The sequence below is a fragment of the Nyctibius grandis genome, chromosome 1, assembly GCF_013368605.1.
Source record: "Nyctibius grandis isolate bNycGra1 chromosome 1, bNycGra1.pri, whole genome shotgun sequence".
Lineage (NCBI taxonomy): Eukaryota > Metazoa > Chordata > Aves > Nyctibiiformes > Nyctibiidae > Nyctibius > Nyctibius grandis.
In genome coordinates this window covers 16,821,611-16,842,169 of record NC_090658.1, presented here as the reverse complement: position 1 = coordinate 16,842,169, position 20,559 = coordinate 16,821,611, and the positions used below count along the sequence as shown (strand labels likewise).

The 20,559-nt window shown below is 40.0% G+C and overlaps 1 protein-coding gene across 1 annotated transcript; it reads left to right on the top strand.

Annotated features, from left to right (window-relative positions):
* The first annotated feature begins 8,366 nt into the window (after window positions 1–8,366).
* GTF2A1L (general transcription factor IIA subunit 1 like) lies at window positions 8,367–20,285 on the top strand. Its single transcript, XM_068403811.1, has 9 exons — window positions 8,367–8,402; window positions 10,442–10,543; window positions 10,831–10,954; window positions 12,574–12,629; window positions 13,876–13,969; window positions 14,983–15,584; window positions 17,118–17,405; window positions 18,159–18,248; window positions 20,178–20,285. Exons 1-9 carry the CDS (start codon window positions 8,367–8,369, stop codon window positions 20,283–20,285), a joined length of 1,500 nt encoding a protein of 499 aa, XP_068259912.1.
* Window positions 20,286–20,559: the final 274 nt, after the last annotated feature.

Genomic DNA, 20,559 nt, shown 5'->3' with positions numbered 1-20,559 from the left:
GAAAGGTTTTAATGCTTCCCCTCAGTCATTATCCCCTTTGTCATTTTCTGCAGGCTGTAATTCCAGGTCTGAAAAAAAATCTGATAAATTAAAAAAATACTCCTGATAGATTTTTGGTTTGTTTGTTTTTTGTTTGTTTGTTTTTGTTTTGTTTTGTTTTGTTTTGTTTTTTTATTTTGTTTTTTTGTTTTTTTTTTTCCCTGCAGTTTTCCTAAAATTATCCTTACTTCAAACTGAAATTAGTGGAGAACAAAAACATAGTAATGCACTAAGTCTCACTTTATATTTTGTCACAGCTTGTAACTGTTTGTATGAACACTGTGTAAAAATACAGATGTTATTCCCCAAAAGTAGAAATATGTGGGATATGCACTGAGAAAATTACCAGTCTGAGGAAACAGAAGGCCATAATATGAATCTAGTTCATCACAATAAACTTTTCCCCCCATTTGGAATCTGAGAATGAAATGGGTAATAGATTCTACAGTAAGTCCTGAGGGCAGGTTTTTTATGAGTATTGCATTGCCAAAGCCCCAAACAGACTATTATGGTATTTTGGCTTCTCTATATATCCCTTTTTATTAGCAGATTATATTACTATAAATCTAAGCAAGCATTTGAGTGTAGTAGTGATCCAAATATGTCTCAGCTGTTGCATCCTCCATCTGTGTTTTGACTTGAGAAGCCATTAGCACCTTCAAGTCATGTTTGGTTTGTTTTATTCATATTTTAATTTTGGTTTATGTATTTCTCAGCTGAACTAAGGGGCACGGCATACACTAGGGCAAAATGTTTACACCTAGCACCATGGCAGTTCACCGAAGTCCTTGGTTATACTAGAGCTATGATATCTATTAACCTCTTTGCTCGGTAAGGTAGAGGAAGAGAAATATGTGTTGCAGATACCTGCACTAACCTTTGTCTAAGGCTGACTTGTTTTGATTGGCATTAATTCGGTAAACCTGTTAGCAGTGGTTATTGTCCAAAGCCTCTCTTACCCAGCTGACCCCTATTTTTCTGTTTCTAAGAACGAGGGACAGCCTGGCTGTTCTGGGACTCTTTCGCCTTGGGCATTTGGTACCTGGTGGTGTTACGGGTCCTGCAGAAGCAACGGCTGCTTTTCTTCTGTTGGGTGTCTGCTGTATCTCAGGATGTGTTCAAGAAGCCCACGCAGCGCTAAAGTTTTTTAGCCTGACCCCTCGAGATACGAGCTATTGTTCTGAATGGCCTAAGTGATGAAGGGCCACATTACAGGTCTTCTTTCCTGCTAGTGAGTCTGTATTATATCTGGTACAGTGCAAATGATCATTCAGCCTTACTGGACTCGTTAACTTAAAAAGATCAAGCTACAGCTTTATCTATGTTGCAGATTCTTGGATTGCCATCTGAGGCCTGCAAGACTCGCCACTAACTTCAGTTGGAATTGGATCAGGATCACAGGGAATTCATTCCACAGAAACATTGCTACACTGAAAGCCAGTTACTCTGTTTAACGCATGGCTTTCAGTTTAAACCTGACAATTAGTGCAGCCTAGGGCTGAATAATTACCCTGTTCAGTCTCAAACTGATGATTGTATGCCTTGCTGTCAGAATATTTAAAAATAGGCTGCAGTGTAATGAAAGAAAGTTTGGGTTGTCTGACTTTTTTTTCCCCATCAGATTCTAACTTCCTATTCTATTGCAACGTGCTAAAGCAGAAATACCCTGGCTTCCCCTTTCTAATATTTCTTCTATGTTTTCTGATGTCCTTTCAGTACAACCTACTGAACAAATATTCTCAATATTTAAGACTCGTTTGCTAACATCTTCTATGAAGGCTACAGCAGGTGATAGTGAGTAAAGATACTGGCTTTGATTCTTTAGAAATCTGGGCTATAAGCAGTCTGACTGTAATTTGAGAGGGGAATGGAGACGAAGAACAGTGGCTATAAGCTGTTGTGATGCTCAGTGTCCAGCTAGCAGAAGGACTGGAGCTTTAAATAACCCATGAGGTGTATTGGCATCGTGCGAAGAACCAGGTTTCACACGTATCTGATCTCTGCTTGCCCACAGCTAGCGCCTGCAGTGACTGAAATGCATCCAACTGTTTGGGTCCCTTAAGATGCTGACACTTTGCTAACATTTACTGCAGGGCAGTATTTAGATATTATCTGTGTTCCCTTCACAAAGGATGAGCAGAGTTTGGGATATTTTACATTTTAAACAGAAATCAATGAGAACAGCTATTTTCGTAGTGTGTTTTCCGTACTTACAAAGTGTCGTATTCGCTGAAACCGACAAACTTTATCTTTGCATTCATCTTTCTCATACTAATTGTATTACTGTAGGTAAATGGTACTTGATGTAATTTTGGATTCAAACACCCATTGAAGTCAATGGAAGTCTTTTAACTGACAAAATGGGATCTGCATCAAAGTCTCTAAGAATAAAGGAGAGGCAAAAAAGAAGAAGAAAGGAATAGTGGTAATGGGCAGGAAAAAAACACTGTAGAAGATTCTTGATGCTAGTAAGCAAGCAACGTGCAAGGCTTGCTTATTCCAAGCATGAAAGAGCACAAAAGAGAGGAAAAGAGGTGTTACTGAGTGTTAAAGCTGAAGCTTTGCAGTGGTGGGCAACGATGGCCCAGCTGCCCCTGTGTAGCAGCTCTTGAGAAATGAGGATGGTGGTGCGCTCCATTGAATATAATGCCAAGCTACTGTCATCATGCTCACTTTTTTTTCCCCTAGGTTCTGTATTAATTGTCTGAAAGTACTTTACATCTGAAAATGTGTTTTCACGTGTTGCTTTTAGGTGCATTTATTTTACTTGACAGACTTCTTAGCTGCAGTATTGGTGTCCACACCTCTATTTTACATTTATTTATCTTTTTGTTGACTAAACACAGTAACTAACTGCTGCAGTTAGTAGTTCTTATCTATAATTTTGATAACTCTGAAGCAGTGCTGTTATTCTTAATGGAAAATATAATTTTATTTGGGTCTTTTGTCAGTATAAGTATAAACAGATCATGCTGATAATCTTGTAATAACATTTTGTAGATTGCATATTGATTAAAAAAATAAAGTTGTATTTCAAACTAGGAATTTCTTGTCCCCTCACTAGAAATTCGTCAAGCTTATTTTACATTTACTGTAATTAACTGGTTGACCTTGCATCATCAGGTATTGCAGTTTATTAGAAAGAGCAGTTCTACTCTGCGTGTGAGTGGGGGACATTGCTCCTTGTCTTAGGTAAAGCTAGTTGCAGAAAGCTGAACGATGCACTATATTCCATTAATGATCATTTATGGCAGGCCCTCCTCCTGCCTTATTGGCATAACAATAGTAAGGGAAAGAATACCGTGTTTTTTCCTGTTGAGTACTTCCTCTGATCTCTCTGGGATTTTTGAATATAGTGTAGCAACAACTGTTTAAGACTTTCACAAATTTCAAAGTCTGTTCTTGAAATGAGCTGTTCCTAGGGAAACAGTGAAACCTCTGGGGGGAAATATGGGAATAAGGCAGAGGTTTGTGGGGCAGCAAAGAATTGGCTTAAAGTATAAAATAGCCATGCCACTTGTCCTGTGCTGCTGTCTCTGTAGGAAACACTGTTAACATCCATTTTCACTTCATTGATCTTTTTTTGGCAGGGGGTTGGACTAGATGATCTCCAGAGGTCCCTTTCAACCCCAACCATTCTGTGACTCTGTGATTTAAAGCAAGAACTTAGGCAGTAGCCTGATGATACCCAGAGGTATGCTACTGCTGTAACCTTGTTGGACTGCTCTCTAGGGAGGGACCTTTGTCTGTCAAGTCATCTGTAATGTTGAGTAGATTTTACCGTCTAAAAGCAAGTACTGACACCAGGATTTAGATGACAGTTCATCTGAAAGGGAAGGAGCCATCCACTGCCTGGAAAGAAGAGGTGAAAGGCTGTTTTAGCCCCTTTGTGGAAAGCCATTACTGAATATCTTTGCTGCTAATTGTGTGGTTATAATGGCAAAGGCGTGTGCAGATGATAGACTTCAGGTAGATCTACACAAAAGCAGAGCTGGGGGGGGAAAAAAAAAGAGTGAAAAGGTGTGTACAGCCAAGTATTAGGACAGCAGAAGCCCAACCACATTTGCTCAGAAAGAGAAGCTCAGGAAGATGACCTTGACCTCCTCACATAAATGCTTCCAAGACACAATATGGCAATGCAGGTTAGTTTCCATACATCTGAGTCATTCTTTAGTAGACTTAAACTGATATCAATTAGGCAGTAAAAAGGAGAACCTGCCTGCTAAGGTGTGCTTCAACCTGTCTCTCAAAGTCACTTGCCAGGTGATTTTAATGGTACGGTTGATGCTGCAAACCCCACTGCTGCTGAAAGGGGCTACTGCGGTCACTTGGATTTACTCCTCTCTGAATTACCAAATGCAAAGATAGACAGAGCAAATTGTCCTTGACCAAAACATGCTGCTTTGCTCTTATTTAACTTCGCACTAAAACTGCTGGACTTCAGCAATCGTCTGCTCGACTATGAGCTTCCAGCAGCTAATTCAGCTAAGGAGGAATGATGTTTCTGGCATTTACCCTCCCGCTGCAGCCTGCCTTTGTGTGGTTCTGTAGGCCCTGTAGCTTCTCCCTCTCCACTGGAGCTGGGGAGCCCAGGAGCAGGTAAGTGGCAATTACAGACAGGAGAGGAGGGGGTAGGATTTCAACTGCTGATGAAGGGGGGGTAAAAGAAGATGGCAGGGAAGGGGCTTAGAGAGCGATGAAGGCAAAGGCAGTAGACAAAAGGGGAGGGAGTGGGACTGGGGTGTTTCTTGGGGACACAGGGAGGGAGGTTGGGGTCTCTCTGGGGAATGAGAGTGCTATAAACCTCAGTGCATCATACGCAGGGAAACAGGGCAGACAGCAAAGGAGGTGAGGGAACAGGAGATGAGCGCTGAGCTGGGCACCAGCAGCAGTGTGGTAGAAAGCAGGGGCAAGAATAAGGACAGTGAAGTAGCTGGTGGCTGCTCTTTCCCTTCGAGGCTTTCTCTCCACAGAAGGCATACATATCAGGGTGAGTATTTAGGAGAGGCAAGGCTTATTTCGTCCTTAATTAGGCTTACTCATACTACACAAATCTCTGGGCTTATCAAGGAGCTGAGATATACAGTACTATTCAGCGTATTCAATCCATCAGGACTGCCATTTTTATACAGCAGTTTGTACAGGTCAGAGCCCTTCTTATGCCACCCAATGTCCTGAAAATTTGTCATTAAATTGAATTAAGGGACAGCTCATTCTATGGTTCCTCTGATAAAGTGGTTTAAATCAGGTAAAAAAGGAGAGGCCCTTGAAGAAACAGGAGTCACACATGATAAATGGAAGAGGAACAAATCACAGGTCCCTGTGTTACCTGTCTTAGAACTCTGATGGAAATGATGTAGCTTATAACAAAATCCCACTGTTAATAAAATTGGTTATGAGACCAGAGTGCTGTATATCTATGCGTCAACAGCTGAAAACAAAGGGAGCATGTTAGAGAATATCTTTAAAATGAAATTACAGTTCTGCCCATGTCGCAGCATCTCCATGAGGACTGCCTGTATTCTGCAACCGGTTCCTCCTAAGAATGATTACTTTTTCTTGAAAAGAAGGGCAAGATGGTATTTGTAAAATATGTCTTGAGAAAGAATTCTGCAGTCCTGCGGGTGAGTAGCCATGTTCCTCTACAGCAGCAATGCTGGATTTAAACAGAAGAGGGCATTCATTACCAAGCATCTGAGTTTGCTGAGGGCTCTCCGTTTCCAGAGGGAAGGCATTTGAAAACGTATTTTTTTTTTTACGATTAATAAAGGTTCATCATCCAAAAATAACTCCCCTCTAGACTTCATGTACCAAGAGAAGTATAAATAATTACAAATTAAAACCTGTCCAGTAAACGAATGTTTGAGGTGCCCTTAAGCAGCACTATCCCAAATGCTGACAAAACCTTGAAAAATCAGGAGGGTTTGAACAGCGTGCTGATCTTTTCAATAGCTGGACTTCTAAAACTCTTGTGAGGTGTTAAATAGACTGCAATAGGGAGAGCTGAATCAGAAGCTAAACCAAGAACTGATGAAACCTGGATGCTGTTCTTGACTGCCATTTCTGAGCTTGGGCAAGATACCTGGTGGGTCTGTGCCTCAGTTTTTTCTCTTACAAGTCGGTTTAAATGCTAAAAAATCCATAAGCATGAAAAACATGACAGGTTTGCACTTTATATTGCAGGACACTGATTCTAGGTTAAGCTCACCAATATCAAAGCTAGACAGTCAGTATGCGTAATGCTATTCACAGATATTTTAATATTTTTTTCTTGCCCAGAGAAGATTGGATTTTTTCAGTGTATACCAGGCTTTCTCATGCTGTTCAGTTGACACCGCTTGCAGTGCTTGGATGAAAAGACACCTTCTCTATTAATTTGTAAAAGAAATTATATAATCTCTGTTGCTAGAGCTCGGATGAAAGTGTAAGTGCCCTGGTTAGCAGGAAGCACCCTCTGCAACATCCCTGTGCAGCTTGGAAAGTTGTATTCCCATTCCCAGTTTTTACTTTCTCCCTGGTGACAGCTGTGTACTATCAGTAGGCTTAGGCTGCTGTCCCTTGCATGAAGGGAGCTGACATGTTGACCTTGGTGATGAAGCTTTGGTATTCCCTGGCAATACACAGGATATAATTTACAACACATATGCCCTCAGTGCCTTGTGCTGGTGGGATGTGCCAGGTATGTGCAAATACAGAGACACGCTGTCAACCTGAAATGCAGGTGAAGATCATTTGCTTTGGTCTGCACATGTCCATGTGGACCTAGCCAAAGTAACCCGACCACTATATGAGACAGCTGAGAAATTCTTCGGCATCAAGCTCCCCAATCTCGCTCTTTTTTTGAAGTTAGGCATACAAATTGTTCCAATTTCAAGTCACTTGGTAATCCCTAAATAAACAAAGGGTTGTAGAAAGCAGGGAAACTAATTTATAAATGTTCTTTCTGCACTTCCACCTTTCTAAAACTGCTGTATGTATGCTGGCAGATAGATGGCTCTACATCAGATTTATCACTCTCCTGAGTAAGTTGCAGCCAGCTGCAGGATCACCATCTGCAACCTTCAGGGCCCGGTGAGATCCTAAAGGCTGCAACTTCTTCCTGCTATCTCTGCTAACACGACAGGACTAACCAGACAGGAGGAGAATAATGATGTTCTTCGTATGCATTATCCCAGACAGTTTCAAATGAGCACTCTGCTTTAAAAAAAACATGTTTTATTATTTAAATTATTTGATAAGCAGAGCAACATGGCTCGCCTTTTCCTCATGATGATGCAGGGCATACAGAACAGCTGAATATGCAATTGCTGTTTAACTCAAGACCCAGACAGTGTCATTAAACATATTTTGTTGCAGAGCAAAATTACTTCAATAGCAAATTGCATTTGTCTCACTTGTGAAAATGCAACTTACAATATTATTATGGATGTCACTTCTTTTTTTTTGTTGTTGTTGTAGGTGTTAGTCTAGCTATATAATTAAGGGCCTATCAGTATTTTCATTAAAATCTTTTCATTCTTCAGGATGTGTAAGTCAGCCTTAAAAATTAAAGCTTAAAGGGTGAGTCTTCTCTTCACAAGCCAAATAGCACTGTAACCACACAGCTACCTAAAAATGGAAGAAGAAAGGAAAAAGAAAGGAAAAAGAGAAGATGATGTTTCTAGGTTCTCAGAATCATCAGGGTAACACTCACCCATGCACAGACAAAAGGTGTATAAAGACCGAAGTATATATTCTCTTACATATATGAGATTAATCAACATTTTTCCAGATGAGTAACTGCTAAATTGGTAAATCTCTGTATTAACATGTGAACAGATTGCTTTAAATGTAAGCAATAATTCGAGTAGTTGTACCAGATTGCTGCTACTTAACTGGTAGCTTCAGCTATCTCCCTGTTTATGAGGTAATAATGACTGCAGAGTTTATTAGAGCAAAGTAATATGCTTTTGTAGCCAGCTTGCCTAGGTATATTTTCACACTACGGAGCAACCGTGGTTCTTGCCCCTCCTGCCCTCCATGCACACACGCTGGAGTTCCAGGCCGGAGCTCAGGGTCCCAGCAGCAGGCCGGGCCCCCCGGCCGCCCTGCGCTTTGGGCACCGGCTGGTCCTTCTTTTTTGGACTCAGAAGCTGAGAAGAAGAAACCCGAGCTCCGTAACCGGCGCTCGGTTACGCCCCAGCGTGTGTCACTGCGCGGGGTGTTTCGGGAAGAGGGAGCCAAGCAGGGAGCCCACCGGCTGCAGGCGGGGGAAGGCCCGGGCGGGGCCTGCAGCGGGCAGGCCGCGTCGCCACGGCAACGGCGCCTTAAGGCGGGAAGGCGGGCTGATGGCGGCCGCCGCCATGGCACACGCGAATCTTGTGGTGAGGGGCCGCGGAGGCGAGGCCGGGGCTGGTCCCGGCCCCGCGGCGCTTAGCCGGGCTTGGGGGCTGCGGAAGGCCCGGCGGGGTCTGGCTGCCCCTCCGGGAAGGAGGGAGGGGATACGGCCGGGCGGGGGCCGGGGAAACCGTCTCCCCCTCTGCCCGGGCCCGGCGGGAGGCCGTGCCGCCTCGCGGAGGCCCCGGGGGGATCCCTGGGAGCCGCCGGCCATTCCCCAGCGCGGGGAGCCCCGGGGTGACTTCGAAAGCCGTTATTTTGAGGGGGTTTTGTTAAAAAAAAAAAAGCGTTTTGTGGGCAAAAGCATCGTGGCAGGGATTGGTGTGAGCCACTGGGTAGCTCCAGGGTTTGGAGGGACACTGTGCAAGCTTAGTGGTGCTGGGAGAGAGGTGGTGGCTTTCACTCCCCTCCGGGTTTCATCTGCTGCTGCCTCTCCTTACGTGGGCCTGCCAGTGGTCCTTCCGATGGCAGGAGTCCCAGGGAAGCCTCGGAGTCTTCACTGTTGCTTTTGGCTTTGCTGGAATGGGGTGTCGTTAAGTCCCTCCTCGCCACCCCGCTGTATGCAAAGACAACTGGAGTGTGTTCGTTGGTGGCGCTGGCAGTTCCTGATATGGATGGCCTGGTTCTGGCAAAGGAGTGCCTGTGTGTGAAGGGATAAAACTGGAGTACAGGAGTGTCTGCACTGTAACCATTTTTCTCTAATTTGGAATCGTGTTTGAATTTTACAGTTGCTATGTACAGTTTTGATATAGCGTAATAAATATTTGTATTTATTGTAGCTTGGCAATCCTGGGGAGAGGACTAGGCCTGTTAAAAGATGCAAATTCAGTTTCTCGGCTGGATTAACAATGAAGGCAAAGCATTTGACATGTGGGCTAGACAACATCTTTTAGCGTAGTGCTACAAGAGTCAAATTTTTTTCTTCTCCTCATCTTCCTAGTGCCCTGAAATGTGCAGGGGGAGTCCTTGGAGATCTCTAACCTCCCCTAAGAAATCATACATGAGTATGGTTATTTTAAAGTAGTGCTATGTTGTGCTGATAGCTTTTTTGCAAAAAGTGTAACTTGTTACTTAATAACTCATAGGATTTTCTAAAACAAATTGTTTATCTGCAGTTTAGAACAACTTCAGAGCAGTAAAATATCGATTTGATGTTAAGTTAGAAAAATGTAAGTTAATATCCCAGAGTCTTATCTTCTGAGGTTTCCTAAAAATCTCAGCTTCATCTTTCACCTTGTGTGGGCTATTCTGTTGGTAATAATAGTCAAGATTAATAAGCTTTAAATTGCTAAAAGCTTATTATCTTACATTTGCATCTGAAGGGATGAATCTTGGAGCTCATGTGTGTCTGTTGTCCAGGTCTGACTGGAGGATTAGGATTTAATCACTGACATGGGCAGAAGGAATAAAATGTGTTGGAGTCTTATTGTGATGTAAGATGAAGGATATGCGTTGATAACTGTAGTGTTAAAATTTCCATAGCTGAACTACTATACAGCATCAGACTATTACCACAAAGAAAAAAAACCCAACTCTTATTTCTTGCAGGTTACTTACATTATGCTTCTGATAGAATTGGCATGTCGTTTTTGGTAGCTTGTATTGTTGGTTGGCCTTAAAGTTAGGGGCAATGACACTGGAATGATACTAAGCTGTAAATGTCAGTTTTAAACTGACATTTTAGACATGCTTGTTTGAAAATACAGCACAGCAGTTGTTTTTGTAATACTTCTAGGATTTTTTTAAGCATTTCTGTAGCCCACAGAGACCAGTAATTTGAGGCTCAAATCCACTGTTTTTCCAGGGATGTCTGTTCCTAGAGATGTCAGATTTAAAACAGTGAGTGGACTTGCAGATCTGGTGGACTTGCAGACCTTTGCACCTGAGAGTATTCAGTTTTTTACACTGATCTCCTCATGCTGTTCAGTTTGTAACAGTAGTTTATGCAGCGAGATTAGACTTTGTGCTGTCGTTCCAAATGACTTAATGTTCATCTTAACTTGAAAATATTTTTTTTTTTATATAGCCTAAACTGTACAAGTCCATTATTGACGATGTGATTGAAGGTGTGCGGGAACTCTTCGCAGAAGAGGGTGTAGAGGAACAGGTGCTAAAAGACTTGAAGCAGGTTCGTTGGGTTCCTCTGCAATAATTTTTTTTCTTTTGAGATGATGTACCTGTTTCTTTGCCCTCCAAAACATGCAAACTTTTGCCCTAACTTAAGAGTTACAAATATCCTGTGAATGATGTATTGGGCTGCTGGAAGTCAAAATTCAGTAGTGATTGTTACCATGTTTATTGGATAGAATCAGTCAGTTAACTCTTGGAAAAACTAGGAATACCTGATTATCATTTTAGATGTGGTTTGTTTTTAAAGCAGATTATTTGTTGACCTTAATAATAATCTTTCTGCAGCTTTGGGAAACCAAGGTGGTGCAGTCTAAAGCAACAGAAGGCTTCTTCAGACACAGCCACCATTCTCCACAGTTTACCCTGCAGTTGCCGCACAGTTTTCACCGTGTTCTGCAGGCTTCAGCAGGTCAGATGTTGATCACAACAGATGCAATTTAAGAATAGCTTAGTGATTCAAGAATCTTTTTGGAGTACTTGGAGGTGCTGCAATAATCTTAGTTTGTGATGCTTATGTGTATATGTAGCGTTGATGGGGAAGAGTAATTATTTGAAAGCAAAATTTGACTAATAAAGGACGAAGTAAACTTTAATAAACTAATACAATTATGTCTACATGCTCTTGGTCTGCTGCTTATTTCCAGTACCAAAACGTGAAGAGAATTTTAGCTGCCTTGTCTGCAGTCCAGAAGTGTAGCCCTTCAATTGCAAATTTACCAGTAGGGTTAAGCTTTCACTTCCGCTTTTAATGTGTGGCATGATGTACGCTGAGGTTATAGGGCATGTTTGTGCCATGCAGCTCTGCTGTCATGTTGAAGTTTAATCTAGTTCTGCACTTGTTAAAATGTAATCCCTTGCTCAAACAGAAGAGTGGGAGTTTTGGGGGAGTTTTTTGGTTTGTCTTTCAGTTAGTTTTCCTAAAAGCAGTATTCCTGTTGCAGAGTACTTGACTTTCACACAGGCTCTGACATCAGGACCTCTTCTTCTCGATTAAGTCCACCTGCCCACTGTGGTAATGTTATGGTAGAGTGTCATGCTCAGCTGAGGCTTCTCGCAATGTGAGAGGCCATTAGGACCTTTCCTTACAAAGGACAAAAAACATATGAGATAATATAAGGAAAATCTGTGTTGTAATGTACTTCAAGGTTGGGCAGGCACTCCGCATCTGTTTTTTTACAATCTTTATAGTTGAATGGACTGTTTTTGGAGACATGTTTTATTTATTCCAGGTTGTTGAAGGTAATATGCTTTTGAGTTTGTTTGCTATTGGAGTCTTTATATTTAATGAGCTTTACCTTGTTACTCCTACTTTTTGGAATTGCAATGCCAAGGTAAAACAATCTGTTGAAGCCAGTGAACTTTTTTTTTCTTTAATTCAGATTTGAATTGTCCTGTTGCTAGAGATTTTCAAAGTAGTTAGGGCTACCTAAATTGTTTGCTTCTTGAAGCCTGTGAAAGTTTTCGCTTTGGCTTATATTCTCCCACTGAAGTCAGTATTGAATGCTTTTGAAAATCCCACCCTACTGTTCTTACTATTAGCTCTATTGGATTTGCACTGGTGCAGAAAAATACTTGCACATTTTCCTTATGTTGACAAGGCAATAAATTTTACATATATTTTCTTGGTCATGTTAAAATAGTAGCATTGCACATCTGTCCTAGTTGATGTAATAACTAGAAATGGCATGCTTAATTTTTACAGTGCAACTTAAATGGATCCAATAGTTAAATAGAAATATTTTTGAAAGAAAAAAATCTCCAAGACCAGCTTTTAGCAAAATGTAGGTTTTATAAATTCAGGGTATAACCTCTCCCCCCTGAGTACAGTGTAAGCTTGAAGCAATGTAAAGGGAAGTATATTCAAGAGCCTTATCTAGATGTGCTCTCTTGTTTGTTGAGCTAATGAGTATGAAGTGAAGTTAGATTGCTTTAGTTTCAGCAGTGCTTGCTGTAAAATACTGAAAGATCAACTGTGTATGAGAAATTCATGGTTTTTGTAAAGTGTCTTTTTTTTTTTTTTTTTTATAGCTTCTTTAGTCATCCCAACTGGCAGAGGTTTTCAGCATTTCACGGCAGCAGACCTGGTATGTAGGTGTAGTGACATTTTATTTCCATTTTGATTATTCTGAATTCTAAATGATCAAGTTTGTCAGTTGTTAATAGGCTGAAGGGGAGGCAAGTGTTAAATATTTTTTGTGTATAGATGCTTTAGGACAGCATTTAGGGACCAAAAAAAGTGGCATTTCTCATGACAGTTTCGTCTGTCCAATACAGTATAGTAGGCAAGGGAGCAGGAGCTCTGCTGAGAGAGAATCAACAGCTGAAGAAACTCAGTGTTGTTACTTCTAGCTTTTTTTTCTTTTTTTTTTTTTTAAATGAAAACCATACAAAAGTCTACAGAGGGAGAGCTGTAACTCTGCTGCTTCTGTTTGAGCATTGAAAAAGGATGGGCATCTACCGGTTGGTTTTGCAAGCAGTGCAGGCAGAAGTGTGTTGGAAGACATGGCTGCACCTATTTAGCCCATAGGATGAACGTGTAGTGGAACTCCACATCTACAGATCTTTTTTTTTGTAATTACTTTTTTATTATTATTGCTGAGTGTTAAAATAATACATGGTTGGGAAACGCTGGCAGTAGTGAGGCTGGGAGCAGCATTATCTGTAAGGCATAGAAATCATCCCCAAGAAAGTGTTTTTGGAGTTGACAGGTTCTGAACTCTGGGCATGGCAAAATTTGTTTGGCGAGGGGAGGTGGTATTAATTGTCAGAGCTTGATGAACTTACTAAGTGTCTCCTGAGCCTCAAGCTAACTAGCTTGCCAAGCTGAAATGTAATATTGGGAAGGTGTTTGTGTAACATGCAAGTTTCCTGATTTAAAATTTGTATTTCCCCAGAACAGCTAGTTTGAAAAGGAGCCTTATATCCAACTCTTTGCTTTCCAGGAGAAAAAGAGAATGTGAAGTGACTTCATAGGCCTAGGCAAGGAGTCTGTGCTGTGTTGAGTTATACATAAGTTTAGGTAAAAGTGGCTCTGAGTGGAAAAATACCTTTCTGGATGGTGTGTACATTAAGTGGGTACAGAAAAGTATTCTGTTAATGAAAAGGGAATGTGATAACTGGAAAATAGGAAACACTTTTGGCAAGTCATTATGCTGTCAATACAGAATACTCTTTATCTGTCTAAATCTCAAAAGTCTGAACCAACTCTTCAGTAAAGATGATCACAAAAAGGCCCTCATTCGTGTTTCATCTGGATGTGTTATGTGTGACTTTTAGGGCCCTAGGAGATAAAGTATGCACTATTTCTTAATAAAGCTCTTGTGTACCTAGGGTGCTTCACGAGTGGGTGGAACTCTTACTCTCCCTTCGGGTGTTGCTTGTCCTATACATGTACCAGCTGGAGTGACGCTACAGACAGCATCTGGTAAGATTAAAGAGGAGATGTAAAATGTTACAGTGCATTGACTGAAGGTGGATATTGCAAGATGGTCCTGAGTACAGTAGATAAAACACATGTGAAATTAAAGTATAGGTGGGTAGAGCCGGTTATCCTCCTTTTCATTTGTAGTTTGTGTTTGTAATTGCTGCGTGGGGGAAGTAACTACATTGATTAGTTAGTGTGTCAGTTGTGTACACTTGCAAGATCAGTTAACATGGGCTGCCAGGTGATGCCTTTTTTTTGTTTTACAACTGCTTGCAAATATGTTCCTTTGTCAGTCCAGACATAGGTATCTTCCTCTCCTACATGAAGGACAATCTTCCATGTTTTAAAAAAGTAAAGACATTCTGGTGATTCAGAATCAAATTGATTTCTCATTCAAATGAAATCCAACCATCCATTAACCTTTTTGCTCACACTCTTTTGCTGATAAAACTGCCTGTACTGCTTGTACAAAAATGTGCTTGTACTGCTTGGGGTGTGATGAGTGGAAGGCTTATTTCAGCCATAGATTGACTCCTTTCTCAAACAGCTGTTCTTTGATGAGAGCAAATGTCACTAGATATCTATTTCAGGTACAATTCGTAAGGTTTTGAGACCTATAGGCTGGTATCAGTGACTCTGTGTGTGTAAACATGTGTGTGGGGAAAAGAATAATTAAATGAAATCAGGAATTTAGCTCTGGCATCTTAATTCTAACACTGATAATAATAACTTTAAGGATTCAGTATTTGGAGTGGTTTTCATACAATGAGAGGACAGATAAACTAGGAGGTTTAAACATGATGGTCTGGATGGAAGCTCTGACTCAAAAAGCCTCTGAATGCTTAATTTTCAAAGGCTGAAGTTGTGCTTGGGGAAAGTACTGCTTTGTAAACATCCTGTTTCTCATAGTTTGCCTGAGTATTTGCTATTGGTTATTAGTGGTAACAGGACAGTGGCCTGGATGAACCTGTAGTTTAATCTGCTGAAGCAGTTTTTAACTTTTCTCTTTGTAGGGCACCTTTATAAGGTAAATGTGCCTGTTATGGTTACACAGGCCACAGGAGATGCAAGTATTCTACATCATCCTGTTCAGCAGATATTTCAGCCCCTTGGGCAACCTTCAGTTCTGCAAGCCAGCATTGCTAGTGTTGCACAGGTGAATGCATCTTCTGCCCAGGCAGCTGCTGAAACATTGCAACCGCAGGAGACTGCTGTCCAACACACCGTGGTATTTCAACCAGATGTCATGGAAAAAAACCACCTGGAGAAATCTGCCAATAGTACATTGGTCCAGCAGCCTTCTGTGAGTCAGCAGCAACTTGCAACTAATGCAGTGTTGAATCAGCGTGCAGACTCAACAGAAAAACCCCAGCACGGCAATCTGCATACAGCTGTGTTTACTCCAGAATCCTCCGAAGGGTTTTCTCATGCTGAATCCTTGCCAAACAACTCGAGCAGTGTACTGCTGGATGTGGAGGGGCAGTTAGATATTGAGCCTCAGGAGTCAGCGCAACAACAGGTGTCTGATGATATCATTGACCTGATTATCATGGGTGAACGTTTTGATGATAACGCTGTTCTGAAAGATCAGGACAGCATCGCTTCCGCTGACAAGGTAAGACCTTTTATTTCTCAGCTGGTGAAAATATATCCGTTGGAGATTGTTGTTTGAAATATCATAAGCGATGTGATCAAACACATCTGTAAGTGACAAGTAGCACCTCTAAATTATAATAATAAAAGTTATTATCACTTTAAAGTTCATTCTTGAGCTTGTTTTGAATAGCAGTAGCTGACTGCTTATTTTTACATTAAGAGTTTGTCCCAAATATTGCTGAAATACTGGGATTGAAGAGAATGTCAATCTAAAAAATGCTAAAAGTGTAATGGAAAGATATAATGTATTCTTAGACTATTGACTGTTTTGGGGAATAATAGCTTTCTTTTTTTTGTGGCTGAGCAGACATGAACAACCCTTTGAGAACTTCCATGTCATTCTGACACTGAATCTGCATGTGGATACTGGCCAGTTGTGGGCAAATTGCTTTTGCAACGTCAGCTGGGATTAGTTTTAACTTGTAATGTGTGAAGGGCATTGAACTTGCATTGGGAGTGCATACTGAGTATGAAAAGTCAGATTTGATAAGTTAAAATCTGCTGGAAGGAAATGTATTTCCTTGGGGAAAAAATCCCCAACAAACTCGAATTCAGCTAGAGCTGTGTGGAAAACTTGAATGATTTTAATTAACAAGCCACTTTCCTGACCTCATCTAATTTTTGTTCCAGAAATTATTTGCAGATGTTTTTTCAGGCTGGCTTGCTGACTTTGAGTTTTGTGCTTATATGTGGTTGAGGCAAATTTATTAAATGCAAATTTAATTATAGTAATGATGAATGTAAATAGAAAGCGTGTTATGTTGCTCATCTGAACGTTGATGGCAGGATGGTGAAGACTGTCTGTAGTAAGAATGGAAGGTCAAAACAAAGTGTTATTTTCTTGAACTAGAAAGTGGATGTGAATTAAGTGCTACAATAAAGATTTAATGAGAAACCGAAGATGGCTGAAAGCTGAAAGCCCTTTTATGCTCCTGTGAATGCTCAGTTTAGGAATTCTAGCACTTTTATGAACAGTAACTTGAAGTACTGAAATATTTACTGTCTTTCTTGGCTTTTTATATCTTATTTAAACAAAGCATTTTGATTGAGTTGGAGGAGAGGGATGAGTTAATCTTGACTTTTATTTCAAAAATGGAAATTGCTGTTTTTGGTGGTGGGGGAGTAGCTTGTTTCCTTTTTTTGTTTTGTTTTGGTTTTGGAGTTTTCTTTGCAATAGAAATTCTAAAGGCCAGCTCAATGGTCTTTTTCTTAAGAAGTTGTTTGAGTACAATAGTGTTTAAAGAAGAGTCTTAACAGAATGTCTTTCTATATTGCTGATGAATGTTTGGCATGGATTCCATTTAAGGTTAGGTGTAAGAACAAGATTTGCAAATGTACTCAGGGTTTACAAGTAGGCCAGGACTTGAAACTTTAATTTTAGTGCCCCAATCTTGTTGCTTTATTAAACAAAAATCTCAGGCTTTGTACTGAACAGTGAAAGCTATGTGGTGTTAATTCACGAGCTGTCTCTGGTCTCTTTTATTCCTGTCAGATGGAACCTACCGAGCAGATGGAATCTAATTTAAGATCAGAGAAGGCTGTCTGCAGTGACATTGAAGGCATAATTCAGCTAGATGGAACTGGTGATGTTTCTCCCAAGGAAGAAATGCCACGTATAAAAAATAGGGAAGAGAATGAATTCATTGGCATTATTGAATCAGAGGATCTAAAAGTTCTGGAGGATGAGGAAGATGATGAAGAATGTGACAGTATTTCAGACATGGAGTCTAGCAGCAGTGGTGGTGATAATGAAGAGCCCCAAACAGATATAGTTGAGGAGGTAATTTACTTTTAAGCCTTGTGAAGCACATTGCAATAGTTTATCTATCTTGACTGTTGAATTGTTGGGCCCAGAACAATTCCTGGTAAGTTTAATGCAGAGAATGCGTAGTTACATACCTCTTGAGGCAGGAGGTACTACTAAGAAATTACTAGAGAGCTTATTATGAGGAGCACAGACAAATGAAAGAGATGTTGAGAAGTCATTTTTTCATTGGATGAATTAAAATACTTAATTACCAAAATTAATGTTCTGTGATAAAACCCTGGCCTCAGTGGAATGGAGTTCTGCTTTGTATTTAAGTAAGACCAGAATACAAATCTAGGTTTCTTTTTCTTCTGAAGGACCACAGGGAATTAGAGAAGAGAACAATGTGATACAAGTAGATGTGTTTCCTAGGAAAAGGCTTTTCTTAAAGATGTGCAATTTTGTATCCTAGAGATTCACAAGAGAATCAACTTTTAGCTTCTGGACTTCAAACAAATACCAGTTGATTAGTATTCCAGTTACTGGGGCCAGCTTTGTCAGTTAGCAGTCTTGCTTTTTTACCTGTGTTTTTGTTTAGGGTGTTTTTGTTTTTGAGAATGTAAGCATGTAAAGATGCTTATAAATGAGCTTTGTGCAACATGGCCTTCATAGCCTCTAGGTCTCGATTTTTGCACTGGTAATCTGTATTGTTCTAGGTGTGTTTAATGTCAAGTACATTCAATGCTATTCTGAAAGAATGTATAAAACAATACAATTTTAATCTAGGACCCCTTAAATTCTGGTGATGATGTCAGTGAACAGGACACTGCAGACTTGTTTGACACCGACAATGTGATAGTTTGTCAGTATGACAAGGTACAGTATATAGTTTTATCTTTGTTCCGTAATCATTCTAAATAATATCTTCAGCAAATTCATGTCTGGTCTACTGTCGGTACATTTTAAGGAAAATCTAATGCTGTAATAATTGAGTGCTTAAATTATGTGTTTAGCAGACAATAGTCTGAAGACTTACATGCTGTTTTCTGAAATGAGGATAATCAATGGGTTCATAATGGCCTATTAAAGGAAAAGGGGACCAAATCTTACAAAATTAAGATTTGTAAAGCTGCAAAAGCTTATGCATTTCCTTAACTTTTAAGGAATATCAACACCTCCATGGAATTATGTATGCATTTACAGCCGTGAATTAAGACTTCTGAAATGGGCAAGAGGGGTGTGTGTACTTTTATATTTTTTGTCTTTGAAGTGCTTACTGAGAGATTTTCCTACCAGATTTCTGTTGTGTCTGAAAAACAAAACAGTTGTTAAGGGCCATTTTGGCCTCCTTTGCTTTAATATTTAACATTCAACCTTATTTTGAACTCTTGAAGATCAAATTAAGTAGTTCTAACTCTGGTATGGTTTTGGACACTTACACGTCAGTAGTTTAAAAGCTGACAAAACAAAGTGCGTATCTTAGTTTGAAACAAATATGGGAAAATATGTCTGTAGTTTGCCTAAGAATGTGCCTTGGCTTTTCTTCTTTCAAAAGTGATGAGTGATATTTCTTTGTGTGTCTTCAACTAGGCCTGCCTTAACAGTGTCTGTGTTTTAGGAAACAGAGAGCTGCTATGAGAATTGTCTTTACTAAAGTGCAACAGATTGAGTGTTTCTGAAATTAGTTATTTTGGAAAATCTGGTTATAGGGATGTGTGTAGAAAATGTATGTGAAATTGAGCTACGCTGTCTGTATTGTACTGAAAAGGTACAGAACATTTTGAAGCTTCAGAACTCAGTTTGATGTTACAGATGCTACAGCTAGTGGGTATCATTATGTACAACAAGTTTGTAATAAGCTGAAAAATGGGTTTAAAATTTTAAAAAGCTGATAGGAAGTTCAGCATTGGACATATCTATAGGAAATTTAAGATCAGATGTTATTAGAAATTAACAGTTACAGAAGTTGGGTGAAGATATTGGTAACTTCCCCCTTTCCTATATAGATTTAACAGAACAAGTAGGCCTGGTAGAAAGAAGATGGAAACAGTTATCTGTTAAATTACCTTGTTACCTATAAAAGAATGCTGTCTGCAAAATGACTGACCTGTTTCTTTTGGTTTTTCACTTGTTGTTCTTTCTAGACTTGAAAATGGACTGATGCTTAAATTCCCAGGAATTTTCTAGAGATGTTTAAAATGCCTTTAGTATTCAACAAAAACTTTCTGCAGTACAGATTGTTTTGCAGGCCTTTAAAAAGAAACACATATGCAAATTCTTACTGTTTTATGTGGCAGTATGTTTTCCTGCTTTTAGGCTTATCCTAATGCCCATGTGCCCACAATATTGCTTTGCCATGTGCATGGGGAAAGAAAAACGCTGCATTTCAGTTAAGCCATACTTGTTTGCAAGGTGCAGTGTAGTTTGGGACTGACGATACACTAATGAAATTGCTCCATTATTGTCTTGTTTTCCTGTCAGTGATGAGCTTTCACACAGCTAGCTTTGTCTTTTTTTTTTTTGTGGGGGTGGTGGGGTGGGTGGAGGGTATGTGTGTGCATGCTAAAATCAGGAGGTTCTTCCCTTGAGAGGGCAAGGAATTCATTAGAAACAACTGAAATCTGCTGCCTCTGATTAGTTGTGCTGTGTTCCGTGGAAGTGTTTCTCATGTTTTGTGCTATCAGGATTTTAAAAGAAAAACAAATTTTGTAAACCAAGTTGTGCTTAAAACCACATTTTTTTTAAATGGATGATCTAATTTTTTTTTTTTGGGGGGGGGGGGCATTGATTTATGTCTTTTATCAGATACATCGAAGTAAGAACAAATGGAAGTTCTACTTAAAAGATGGAGTGATGTCCTTTGAGGGTAAAGACTATGTTTTTGCAAAAGCCATTGGAGATGCGGAGTGGTGAAACCTCACTGAAGTATGTACTTCAAGGCTGTGGTAATATTGTCTTACGAACTTTCTGTGAAACTACTAGACTTTCTATTTTTTTGCCGTAAAAAAAAAAAACCAAAACAAAAACCTAACAACAAAGCTGTGATAAAAATATGCAAAATCTGTGTTGTTAATACATGCAAATTGAAACACAGTATTGTTAGCTGCTCAGCTGTCTTTTCTGTCCTTTTCTGATTATTTCATTACTTGTCCACCCAAGAAACATCATTGGAATGAATAGCTTTAAA